Source organism: Artemia franciscana, chromosome 17, assembly GCF_032884065.1.
Source record: "Artemia franciscana chromosome 17, ASM3288406v1, whole genome shotgun sequence".
Taxonomy (NCBI): Eukaryota; Metazoa; Arthropoda; class Branchiopoda; order Anostraca; family Artemiidae; genus Artemia; species Artemia franciscana.
Genome location: NC_088879.1, coordinates 40,894,650 through 40,906,772, shown reverse-complemented (window position 1 = coordinate 40,906,772; position 12,123 = coordinate 40,894,650). Strand labels below are relative to the sequence as shown.

Genomic DNA, 12,123 nt, shown 5'->3' with positions numbered 1-12,123 from the left:
ATATATACATATTTAGAGAGATTAAGGATATTCAGAGAAATGATATATATCTACATATTTAAAAAGATTAAGGATATTCAGAAAAATGTTGTATATTGACATATTTAGAGAAATAAGGATATTCCGAGAAATAATACACTTAAAACTTACGTATGAATACTTAACAGATCCTTCGTTCCACCCACCTATCGCCAGAAGAGCCTTGGCCTCGGGATTTTTGTTTTTCAATGCAACAAATCTTTCATAGGCACCTGTGAATAAGAAGCTAAATAAAAATTTTATATACATGTATGGTTGTAATCTCGATATTTATTGTCTTCATCACAAGTCATTACTTGCGACAATTTTGTAACTTTTTATTTTTCACTCTTTTCTTGGTGACGACAGCTTAAATTTGTACAGCTCTTTATCCGATCAGGAGACCGTTATGTTAACATTTTTCTTCTATACTCCAGAAAAAAAGGTTATAATTATCGTTGTTGCTGTAGGACAAATTTTCAACTTTAAAAAGTACATTTTTGTAACGAATTTTTTCACTTTTTCGTGATAAGAAGATTTTTTTTTTCAAAATCTTAGATCCCTCCTTCTCCAATAAGCCCTGAGTTTAATAAGCTTAAAGCAAATAAAGTTTCCCAGGTTTGGGGTTCAAAAGGTATTTTTATTATTATGGCGTTCGCTACTGAGCATTGAAGCCTATTAACTTAATTGTTTGGTTATTGTGTGCCAGCGCTTAATAAGCTATATAATATTATTTTATTTGTCAAAAATTTTTGGTGTATTTATCTATCAGACTAGTAAAAATTTCCGTGTGTGAACCTTTCTTTAAAGGGGCTATGAAGCTGCAAAGGTTTTAACTCTAAGGGTGTTATTCATTTCAACCATGATTTTGGTCACAATAGGAGCAACATGGGAGTATTCAGACGGAAATTTAGACCACTAACTACGCTTAATAATTTATTCTTATTTTCAAATTTTTGCTTAAAAATAATTTTGCCATCCGAACGGTGTTTATTAAATCATAATAATTGCACTTGTTCAATTCATAGCTGCAATTAATTAGAATGAGCTATAATGAATGTGATGAAGAGCTTTGGGCCTCAGTCTTCCGGCCCAAATAAAATTGTTAGCCACGCCCATGTTCATGTCTATAAAAAAATAGGTAGAACAAATTTTTTCTGAGCTTAAGCTAGAATTGTATGTGCATTCATTGAAATTAAATTTGCTTAGGTTAAAACATAAATGTGAGAAGATCATACTAGGTGGTAACAAGAATCTTACAAAACAGAAAAGTAAATAAAAAATCAAACAGTTCGTGGTAACGAACTGTAGTAAGGAGCGACCCGGCTCAATAGTAACCAAAACTCTAAAAACTTGAATTTTGATATCAATAGCTGCATCAAAAGAATCGCATTTTAATGCTGATTTTAAATATATAAGTTTCATCAAGTTTAGTCTTACCCATCAAAAGTTACGAGCCTGAGAAAATTTGCCTTATTTAAGAAAATAGGGGGAAACACCCCCTAAAAGTCATAGAATCTTAACAAAAATCACACCATCAGATTCAGCGTATCAGAGAGCCCTACTGTAGAAGTTTCAAGCTCCTATCTACAAAAATGTGGAATTTTGTATTTTTTGCCAGAAGACAAATCACGGGTGCGTGTTTATTTGTTTGTTTGTTTTTGTTTTGTTTTTTTCTTTTCCCCAGGGGTCATCGTATCGACCAAGTGGTCCTAGAATGTCGCAAGAGGGCTCATTCTAACGGAAATGAAAAGTTCTATTGCCCTTTTTAAGTGACCAAAAAAAATGGAGGGCATCTAGGCCCCCTCCCACGCTCATTTTTTTCCCAAAGTAAACGGATCAAAACTTTGAGATAGCCATTTTGTTCAGCATAGTCAAAAATCATAATAACTATGTATTTGGGGATGATTTACTCCCCCACAATCCCTGGGGGAGGGGCTGCAAGTTACAAACTTTGACCAGTGTTTACATATAGTAATGGTTATTGGGAAAAGTACAGACGTTTTCAGGGGGATTTTATTTTGTTTGGGGGGAGGGGCTGAGGGGAGGGGACTATGTTGGAGGATCTTTCCTTGGAGGAATCTGTCATGGGGGAAGAAAAATTCAAGGAAAAGGGCGCATGATTTTCTAGCATTACTATAAGAAAACAATGAAAAACAAACATGAAAACGTTTTTTCAAATGAAAGGAAGGAGTAGCATTGAAACTTAAAACGAACAGAGATTATTACGCATATGAGGGGTTCTAAAAATACTTTAGCATAAAGAGAGAGGTATTTAGGAGGAGATAAATACCTCGCTCTTTATGCTAAAGTATTTTTAGTAATTTCAACTATTTATTCTACGGCCTTTCTGATTCAGGAGTCATTCTTAAAGAATTGGGACAAAACTTAAGATTTAGTGTAAAGAGCGAGGTACTAACGAGGATGCAAACCCCCTTGTATACATAATAAAGAAATAAGATTATGAAAGTTTGTTACGTAAGTTGCTAATCTATAAGTTACGTATATTTTTTACCAATAAAAACGTTCGTTAATAATTAAAAGTTCTAGTTGCCTTTTTAAGCAACCGAAAAATTGAAGGGCAACTAGGCATCCTTCTCCGCCCCTTATTTCTTAAAATCGTCTGATCAAAACTAAGAGAAAGCCATTTAGCCAAAAAAAGAATTAATACACAAATTTCATTTTAATAATTTATGTGCGGAGAGCCAAAACCAAACTTGCATTAATTCAAAAACGTTCAGAAATTAAATAAAAAAAACTAATTTTTTAGCTGAAAGTAAGGAGCGACATTAAAACTTAAAACGAACAGAAATTACTCCGTATATAAAATGGGTTGTCCCCTCCGCAATCCCTCGCTCTTTACGCTAAAGTTTGACTCTTTGCCACAATTCTACTTTTTAAAACAATTAAAAGCTTTAGCGTAAAGAGCGAGGGATTGCGGAGGGGATAACCCATTTCATATACGGAGTAATTTCTGTTCGTTTTAAGTTTTAATGTCGCTCCTTACTTTCAGCTAAAAAAATTAGTTTTTTTTTATTTAATATTGACAAAGGCAAACAGCCCCGGTGAATATTTTTATGCTGTTTCTAATATCCACACAATTATTTTGCAACTATTTTAACTAATAGTTTATTTCTGAGGGATGCCTGTCTTGATTTTCAAACATAGAAGATGCTTCAACTGTCATCTTGGCAATGCATATCTTGATGGGTTATCCAGCAATTTCTGCCGGTGATGAAATATTATGTTACAAGTTTTGCAGAAATAAAAGACTTCTGGACATTTTTAGGACCAATCAACTTACTGATAGAATTTTGAATAGTAATTCATATAAGTGATGTTTTGAGACGAAGAACATACTGATGGAAAGGAACTCTTCTCCATGTAATATAAGTAATTCCTTGGATCAAAGGCAACTATAGTCATCTTTCTATAGGCAAATTCTAGGCTGGGAAAAAGTGTTCTTACTTGTTATCAAGCAAAATAAGAAACATTTATGTTTATAAGGAAAACAAAATAGTTCTGTGTTTTCAGAAAAGGGTAACGTTGCCACACCACCGCATATAAAGCGAATTTAAGAGCCTGGAAAAATTAGTTCGAAGCACAAGCTGAAAACATAGAAAATAGGAATAAACGGAAAAGAAATTCCAAAAATGAGCCGAATTAATAATAATAATAATTATAATTTATTTATTACCCGCTTGTTTTAACAATTAAAGCGGAGTAAAAACACTAAAGGAAAGAAAAACAAAATAACACAGACAATACAATTAATACAATCTAATCAAAGAGTGGTAAGGACCTAAGTGTTGACAGGCATTAGCACCTAATCTAGCATAAAGTTTTTTAATAAACAAAGATAATATCAGTGAAACAAAATCTTGTAATAATCTTCCGATTTCTATAAGAACGCAGTAAATACATAAATATGTGCAATAACGAAAATACAGAACTCTTATATTTTGTGAATCTTGATTAATAAAAAACGGGAGCAAAGCGGAGAGAAACAATTTAAAGTGATCGCAATGTGTAGAATAAAGTCTGGATAAAGCCTTTCGTGAAAATCTGCCTCGGTTCGGGACAATTTTCGCATACCTAATTTTAAGTTTACTTTTAATATCATTGAGCCAACAAGATCGAAAAACCGATAAAGATGAACAAATACTAATACCAATCCACCGAATGGAAGAAGCACGCTTAACTGAAAAAGAACCACAAGTAAGATAACTACTTTGATTTTAAGCATTAAAAACTAAATATTCACATTTTTCAGTATTAACTTTGAGGCCGATTTCCTCAAAAGAATTAGAAAAAGCTACGTTGAGCTTATTAGGCTAGATTTAGTGGGGCTAATCAAAAGTAAATAATCTGCATATGCAACATACAACAAATTTGTTAGGCCTGAAAAACATGATGGATTGATACGTGGCAAAACAGAATAAAGACAAGCATTAAAAAGATACGGGGATAGGACTCCTTTTTGCCTAAGACCAGAAAGGATAGGGATATTACCAATGTAACAGTCAACTGACTTGAGTCGAACATATGAATTAGCATACCAAAAATGAAGAGTTGATAATAAACACATTAATACCAAGTTGGATTAAAGAATGCTAAAGGCGGCTATAACATATTGAATCAAATGCTTTGAAATATCCAGTGCACAAACCTCAAAACCGCTTCAAGTAATAGCGAGCACAAAGTGAAGCTAATGAGTTGAAGTATGATCACTCATAATTTTGAACAATGAACCTATTAAACAAGGAAACAAGATATACCGTTCAACAACTACAATAATCGTACTTTCCATAACGAGTTTTTAGAATAAGAAAACACATTTAAAAATAAGTTTATTAGATAGTATATCGAGTCTCATATTTCAAATGACATATTAAATCCCGAGTTAAGGATCACTCACCTCCAGTGACGTAATTTCATCAAAATCCTGAGGGAAGGGAAATTGAAGCCAATTTTCCAAAATCAAATGAAAATGAGAGTAAAAAATAAAAAAAATAAGCCATTTGGTACTATTTAGTACTATTAAAGCACTATAAAAGTACTTTGTAGAACTATATAAATAAATATAAACTAAAAAAACATCTTTTTCTGTTGATGCTTGAATTCTGCAGATTTATCTTAGTTTTGACAAGATTTTGGAAGAAACTAAATTTCAGCTTGGGGGCAAACTGGAGTCTGGGGGAGCAAAACGAGGTCTGGGAGGGACATTCCCCCCTGCCATATAGCAAATTACACCCCTACTCACCTCTTCCACCATCATCATAAAGGTCATTCCAAGGGTCAAAAGCCACTATTTTGTACGTCTGGTTGTCCAATGCTGCAAATCCAAAAATCAGGTGTGTGCAAATAGTCGGGTCTATATCTTCTACATCAAATTTTCCATCACCAGGCCTGTACACAGCCCAGCTACCGTAGTAACAAACTACGTTACGCTTTGCTGAAGAAAAAGCAGTTAATTAAAAATTAAAAATTTGCCATATTATTCTGATAGTTTAGAAAGACATTTTTGAGTGATGAAGTTTGAAATAAAAGCAAAGAGCTATATTAAACTTAAGACGAACGGAAATAAAGTCAAACAGTACATTGAGCACAAAAGGATTATATATCACTATTAATAAACGACTGTAACTTAAAGTAGACAGAAATTATAACATATAATCAAGTTATTTTAAACAAATAGAAACCACCTAAGGAGGAGCATACTTAATTTTTTCAATTCCTTGTTAATACCAAATCATCACTTTTGATTTGCCAAATTAGTTCCTATTTTGAACTTTGACCTTTCATTTATCATATGCATGGGGTATGCTGTACTAAACCTATGACTCTATATTCATCCAAGAGCTTAAAGGAACGTATCCGCAATATCTCAGAAATTACTAAGGGCATTAAGTTGAAATTTTCAAAGAATATTGAGGGGGATGTTGCGCTAAATCAAAAGACAAGTGCATCAGGGTGGTTGAAAAGGTGTATTTGGGCGCATCTATATTGATTCAAGGAGTTGCTATGAGTATCAAGATGAAACTTTTAGAAAAAATCTATTGGGATATTGGATTATATCAAGACGCTTTGTGTATCCAGAGTGTCAAAATACTGTTTAAATACCGTGTAAATACCGTAAAATACCGTAAAAATAAATTAACAGTTGAGAGTATTAAGTTGAAACTGTCAGAGAATGTTCAGGGGGGTGTGGAACTCAATGAAAAGGTAATCTGTGCATCCAGGTAGTCAATATGGTATATGTAGAAATACATCAAGAGCACCCAGGCCAATATGTTCGTAATTTCAGGGAATGTTGAGAGTAATGTTGGATTCAATAGGGACAAATAATGCATCTGATTTATATTTATTCTTTTCTCCCAAACTCATTAACATTTAATATTTTGAACCTTCTCCCAGGTGGATTTCCCATCAAGTTACACCCCCCCCCCCAAAGTCATTAGGACTATCCCTTCTATATGAAGTGGTTCTGGGATAAAATAAATAAATAATATTTTATTAAAGCCTTATGGCTCTTTCTTAAAGAGAAAATTTTTTCACACTAAAATTTTCATCAAGCTTAAAATAGAAAACCAAATGGATTTAGGTTTTAGATGCAAGTATTTCAAGCTAATTAATTGACTTCACACTAATTTATCAAAGAAGGACCTAGTCGAATTTGTTTTTCTATGGCTTAAATAATAAATGCTAGTAATCTTTAATAATAATAATATGTAATAATATTTTTAATAAATGCTGTTTCGTGCAAAACATGGGTCTTAAACCCCTACCTGCAGTAACAGCTTCAAAGCCAGTGCTGGCTAGAAAAACTAATATTCCAAGTACTAATATACTTCTCATAGTAGTTAATAATCTAAACTAAAAATTAAAAAAGAATTGGAAAGAAGATTTATCTATATATTAATCTAATCTGCTCAGGCCGATCTTTTATATACATATTTATGCTGTACTCTATAATTTAGATAAGAGAAGTTACAAAAACTGTACTTGGATGGTCATGTGCATGTATATCAATTTTTTTTTAGGACGAGGTTTTTATGCAAACAATTTTTAACTTTATTAGCAAATCTCTTTGAAAAGGAAAATAATTCAAAATAAGTTGAGAATAGAAGAAGTAGTTTAAATGAAAATAACTTTGCAATTATATAAAGATATTGTATAAGTTACTAATCGTATAAGCGATATCAAACAGTTCGTGGTAACGAACTGTAGTAAGGAGCGACCCGGCTCAATAGTAACCAAAAGTCTAAAAGATGGAATTTTGGTACCAATAGCTACATCAAAAGAATTGCATTTTAATGCTGATTTTAGATATATAAGTTTGATCAGGTTTAGTCGTACCCATCAAAAGTTACGAGCCTGAGAAAATTTGCGTTATTTTAGAAAATAGGGGGAAAACACCCCCTAAAAGTCACAGAATCTTAACGAAAATTCAGCATATTAGAGAACCCTACTGTAGAAGTTTCAAGCTCCTATCTACAAAAATGTGGAATTTTATATTTTTTGCCAGAAGGCAGATCACGGACGTGTGTTTATTTGTTTGTTTGTTTTTTTTCCCAGGGGTCATCTTATCGACCCAGTTGTCCTAGAATGTTGCAAGAGGGCTCATTCTAACGGAAATGAAAAGTTCTAGTGCCCTTTTTAAGTGACCAAAAAAATTGGAGGGCACCTAGGCCCCCTCCCACGCTAATTATTTTCCAAAAGTCAACGGATCAAAATTCTGAGATAGCCATTTTATTCAACGTAGTCGAAAAACCTCATAACTATGTCTTTGGGGACGACTTACTCCCTCACAGTCCCCGTGAGAGGGGTTGCAAGTTCAAAACTTTGACCAGTGCTTACATATAGTAATGGTTATTGGGAAGTGTACAGGCGTTTTCAGGAGGATTTTTTTGTTGGAGGCAGGGGTTGAGAAGAGGAGGATATGCTGGGGAACTTTTCATCGAGGAATTTGTCATGGGGGAAGAAATTTTCCATAAAGGGAGCGCAGGATTTACTAGCATTACTTAAAAAAAACAATGAAAAAGTTTTTTTTTTCACCTGGAAGTAAGCAGCAGCATTAAAACTTAAAACAAACAGAGATTATTACCCATATGAGGGGCTCACCTCCTCCTAATACCTCGCTCTTTACACTAAACTATTTTTAGTAATTTCAACTATTTATTCTGCGGCAATTTGTGATTCAGGGGTCATTCTTAATGAATTGGGACAAAATTTAAGCTTTAGTGTAAAGAGCGAGGTACTGACGGGGGGGCGAACCCCCTCATATATGTAATAAAAACATAAGAATACAAAAGTTCTTTACGTAAGTTAATTTATAAGTTACGTATAGCTTTTACTTATAAAAAGATTCGTAAAAAATTAAAAGTTCTAGTTGCCTTTTTAATTAACCGAAAATAGGAGGGCAACTAGGCTTCCTCCCCCACTCTTTTTTTCTCAAAATCATTCGATCAAAATTATGAGAAAGCTATTTAGCCAAAAAAAAAATAAATATACAAATTTCGTCTTAATTATTCCTCTGCGGAGAGCCAAAATCAAAACATGCATTGATTCAAAAACGTTCAGAAATCAAATAAAAAAAACAAGTTTTTTAAATGAAAGTAAGGAGCGACATTAAAACTTAAAACGAACAGAAATTACTCCGTATATGAAAGGAGCTTTTCCTTCTCAACGCCCCGCTCTTTACGCTAAAGTTTTTTTTACTGTTTTAAAATGTAGAGTTAAGAGAAAGAGTCAAAATTAGCGTCAAGAGCGGGGGGTTGAGAAGGAAAAGCCCCTTTCATATACGGAGTAATTTCTGTTCGTTTTAAGTTTTAATGTCGCTCCTTACTTTCATTTAAAAAACTTGTTTTTTTATTTAATTAATTAAGTAAGTGAATAAAATAAGTAAATACTTAAAAGTTATCAAGTAATACAAAAGAAATATATAGTTTATCTTATTTTTTACGACGGGCTTTCTCAAGCAGCCAATTCTTAACTTTATTAGCAAATCAGTAGTATCCCATCAATACCTTTAAAGACGTAGTACCCTCTTCAAATCCCAGTCCCGACACTTTTTTTAAGAAACCTCCTCAAGACAGATGTGTTATTAGTTTCCTTCGAGATGCAGGTGCCTGTTGTGTAATAGGAGTTGTTTTGTTTTGGTTCTTACATAATAGGATTTTTTTACTTATGCAAATGCTTTCTTTGGTTTTTGTGTGATAGGGTGTATTACAGTGCATATATTGCCTTTTGGTCAATTTATGTTCTCCTTTAAGCATTCTCTGAAAGTTCCAACGTAATACCCAAATCCATTCTTGAGATACGCCCTTTTGACAATCTGCATGCAATATTGCGGTTTAATTTGGTTAAAGTTTCCCTTTAATATACGCTCAAATTTTTAGCTTCATAGGCATATCCTTAATAATTCTGGAAATCATAGTAATACTAGCAGTAGTAGGAAAAATAGTAGCAGTAGTAGTGTTACATTAGTAGTATTAGTAACAGTAATATTAATAGTAGTAGTAGCATACACATGTTGCCTTTAGGTCAGTTGACCACCCACTGATGATACCCCAAAAGTTTCATCCTGATATGGTAAGCCATTTCAAGAGATACGTTGACACTTTTGACCCCTTTTGACGTCCTTTTCATATTAATACTCTTAGCATTACTAGTATCTTTCAATAGAAGTGGCGGTTGGAGTAATTTAGTAGTAGTACTAGAAGTAGTATTAGTAGTAGCAGTTGTAATAGTAGTAGATGTAGTAGCACCATTAGTGCATTGCACATACTGCCATTATGTCCTAATTCTAGCTTACAACCCAAAACCATTCTTGATACGCCCTTTTGACAATCATTAAACTACTAGAACGTTAAACTACTAAACGTTAAAATACATATTGTTTAAAATATTATTCATAAAAGTGGACAAAAATGCAATAGGAGAGAGGTAGGGAGAGAAAGAGACAAAGAGAGTCAGAGTTTATCTAAGTGTGACAAAGCCTACTACTCAAATCAGGCGATGCGGCACTCCACAGTAGTGCCGCATCAAATAGAGATAATACACCAATCTGTTCTTGTTTTACGCCGTTTTGCCAATCTGCTTGCACATAGTGTGTTTAGTTATAGTTCCAATTTCCCCTCGACATTCTCTCAAATTTTCACCTTCATACGCTTAGCCAGAACCAAGATTTAAGGAGGGTTTAACAGAAGGTGAGTTTGCAACCTTTTAACTTGTCTAGCTTCTCATGAAGAGACGCTATACTCCTCATTCGGTAAATACAGACATCCCTATAGTAGATCAACAAGAAACATGTGACTGATTAAAGGTGAAAAAAAGGAGTGACTGCCATAATTCAAAAAAAGTATGCTTAAGCTGGCGTCGGATGCCCATATTCTTAGCAATCTTAACTTTTAATGCCTTCATTTGGATTGCAATCTGTGATTTCTCTTCAAGAATAATTCAAAAGAACCAGAAATAACCACTTTCAGATGTCATGAGAGCACCTCAATGATTTGCATTTAGCACTTTAGGACCATTTCCTTAGTAGTTCCTTAATTATCATGAGTCAAAAGAGGTAATGTACAACCATTTGTACAAAATTGGGATTTTGACAGGGTGTGATGGTCAAGGAGCCTTGCTTAAGATCCTTCAGTAACAAAAATTATAAATCCTTGCATGACCCTAATTTCTACAAGATGCCATTTGTGAAATATGAGAATTTATGATCAAAAACGATTAGTTCGTAATGAAATAAATATACAATAAATGTGCACGGTTTCCCCCGCAAAGTCTTGGCCTGTTAAGGAGGAATAACATACAGGTCATTTAAGCGTTAATTCAGAGAAAGAAAGAAAAAAAAGATTTTAAATATTACAAGATCAATCAGCAAAAAAAAGTAAAGGAGAAAAGGGACTTGATGAAATGAGTTAAACTAAATGGACTCCAGTCAATTCTACACAAAAAAAAAAACATCTAAGAAGCCGAAAATTGTTTTAACAACTTAAAGCTTAAACAACTTAAATCAACTTAATCTTAACAACTTAAATCTTTTTTAACAGCTTAAATCAAGCTTAAAGAGTGGTACCTTCAACCTGATTCAAGCATCTTAATCCACACCATGTGACTTGCCGTTACATGATTTAAGCCTTGCCTTACAGAGGGATAATTACAGAGGGATAATTTGAACATGATTTGATTTATAAAGTAGATAATTAATTTGGTCAAAGGCAATAGATGATGGAACACTAAAAGGCTGAGAGAGGACACCTTGAAACTGGGAACAAGAGCTTGAACAAGAGAAAAGATAAAAGGATAAAGCAAAAGGGTAATTCCTGAACAAATTGTTTCCTAAATGAGGCATATAGATTTATTATAAGCCTTGGGAAGTAGTTTTAAAGGAGAAGGAATAGTCGATCTCCATATTATTGGACACTAGCAAACAAAAGATGGGATCAAGCAGTGAGAATAGCTTTCAAGTTGATCCTGAAAAGTTTACTTAAGCTTTGTAAAATTCGAAAACTCAAGTACATCTTTTCTATAATCAAACCAACATGACAACTGAAAGATTTCATCAATAAATATACTGACAAATAAAATATACTGATTTTAAGTTCTACTAGCAAGAAAATTTGATTATACTGAACTTCTAGTAACTATTTGATACATGAAAAAAATTTGTAAAAAAAATCTGAGAAACCCATGAGAAAGTAAAAAATACTTAACTTAGAAATATTTATGGCAAGATAGTATGCATAAAACCGAATAATTACTCTCTAAGACAAATTTGCTATATTTAAAAAGAATTATGATTCATTTTTACGTAAACAAAAAGATCACTTATATTAACAAAAAATAACCCATGCCCTAAAAGAGATCCCTGAGGAACGCATTAATTCATTTACTCATCATTATTTTGATTCTTGACGTCTTGTTTTCAATATAAGTCACATATTTGTAATCAGCAAGATGGAAAACCATTATTCCATAAAAATTGAACATTATTTGTAAGAAATTACCTTAGTTTCCATTTATATTTGACAGATGAACGATTTTTCTCAGCTATTTTAAAGAAAAAACTTTAAGACAATTTTTAAGATTATTAGG

The 12,123-nt window shown here is 33.0% G+C and overlaps 1 protein-coding gene across 1 annotated transcript in view; it reads right to left on the bottom strand.

Annotated features, from left to right (window-relative positions):
• Window positions 1–6,932, bottom strand: part of LOC136038242 (chitinase-3-like protein 1) — a 38,273-nt gene extending 31,341 nt beyond the window's left edge. The window contains exons 1-3 of the mRNA XM_065721350.1: window positions 6,807–6,932; window positions 5,282–5,473; window positions 151–251 (exon numbers count right to left, since the gene is read on the bottom strand). Of these exons, the coding sequence (XP_065577422.1) occupies window positions 151–251; window positions 5,282–5,473; window positions 6,807–6,876 (363 nt within the window). The 5' untranslated portion in view covers window positions 6,877–6,932. The remainder of the gene's footprint in view (window positions 1–150; window positions 252–5,281; window positions 5,474–6,806) is intronic.
• Between the last annotated feature and the right edge of the window lie 5,191 nt (window positions 6,933–12,123).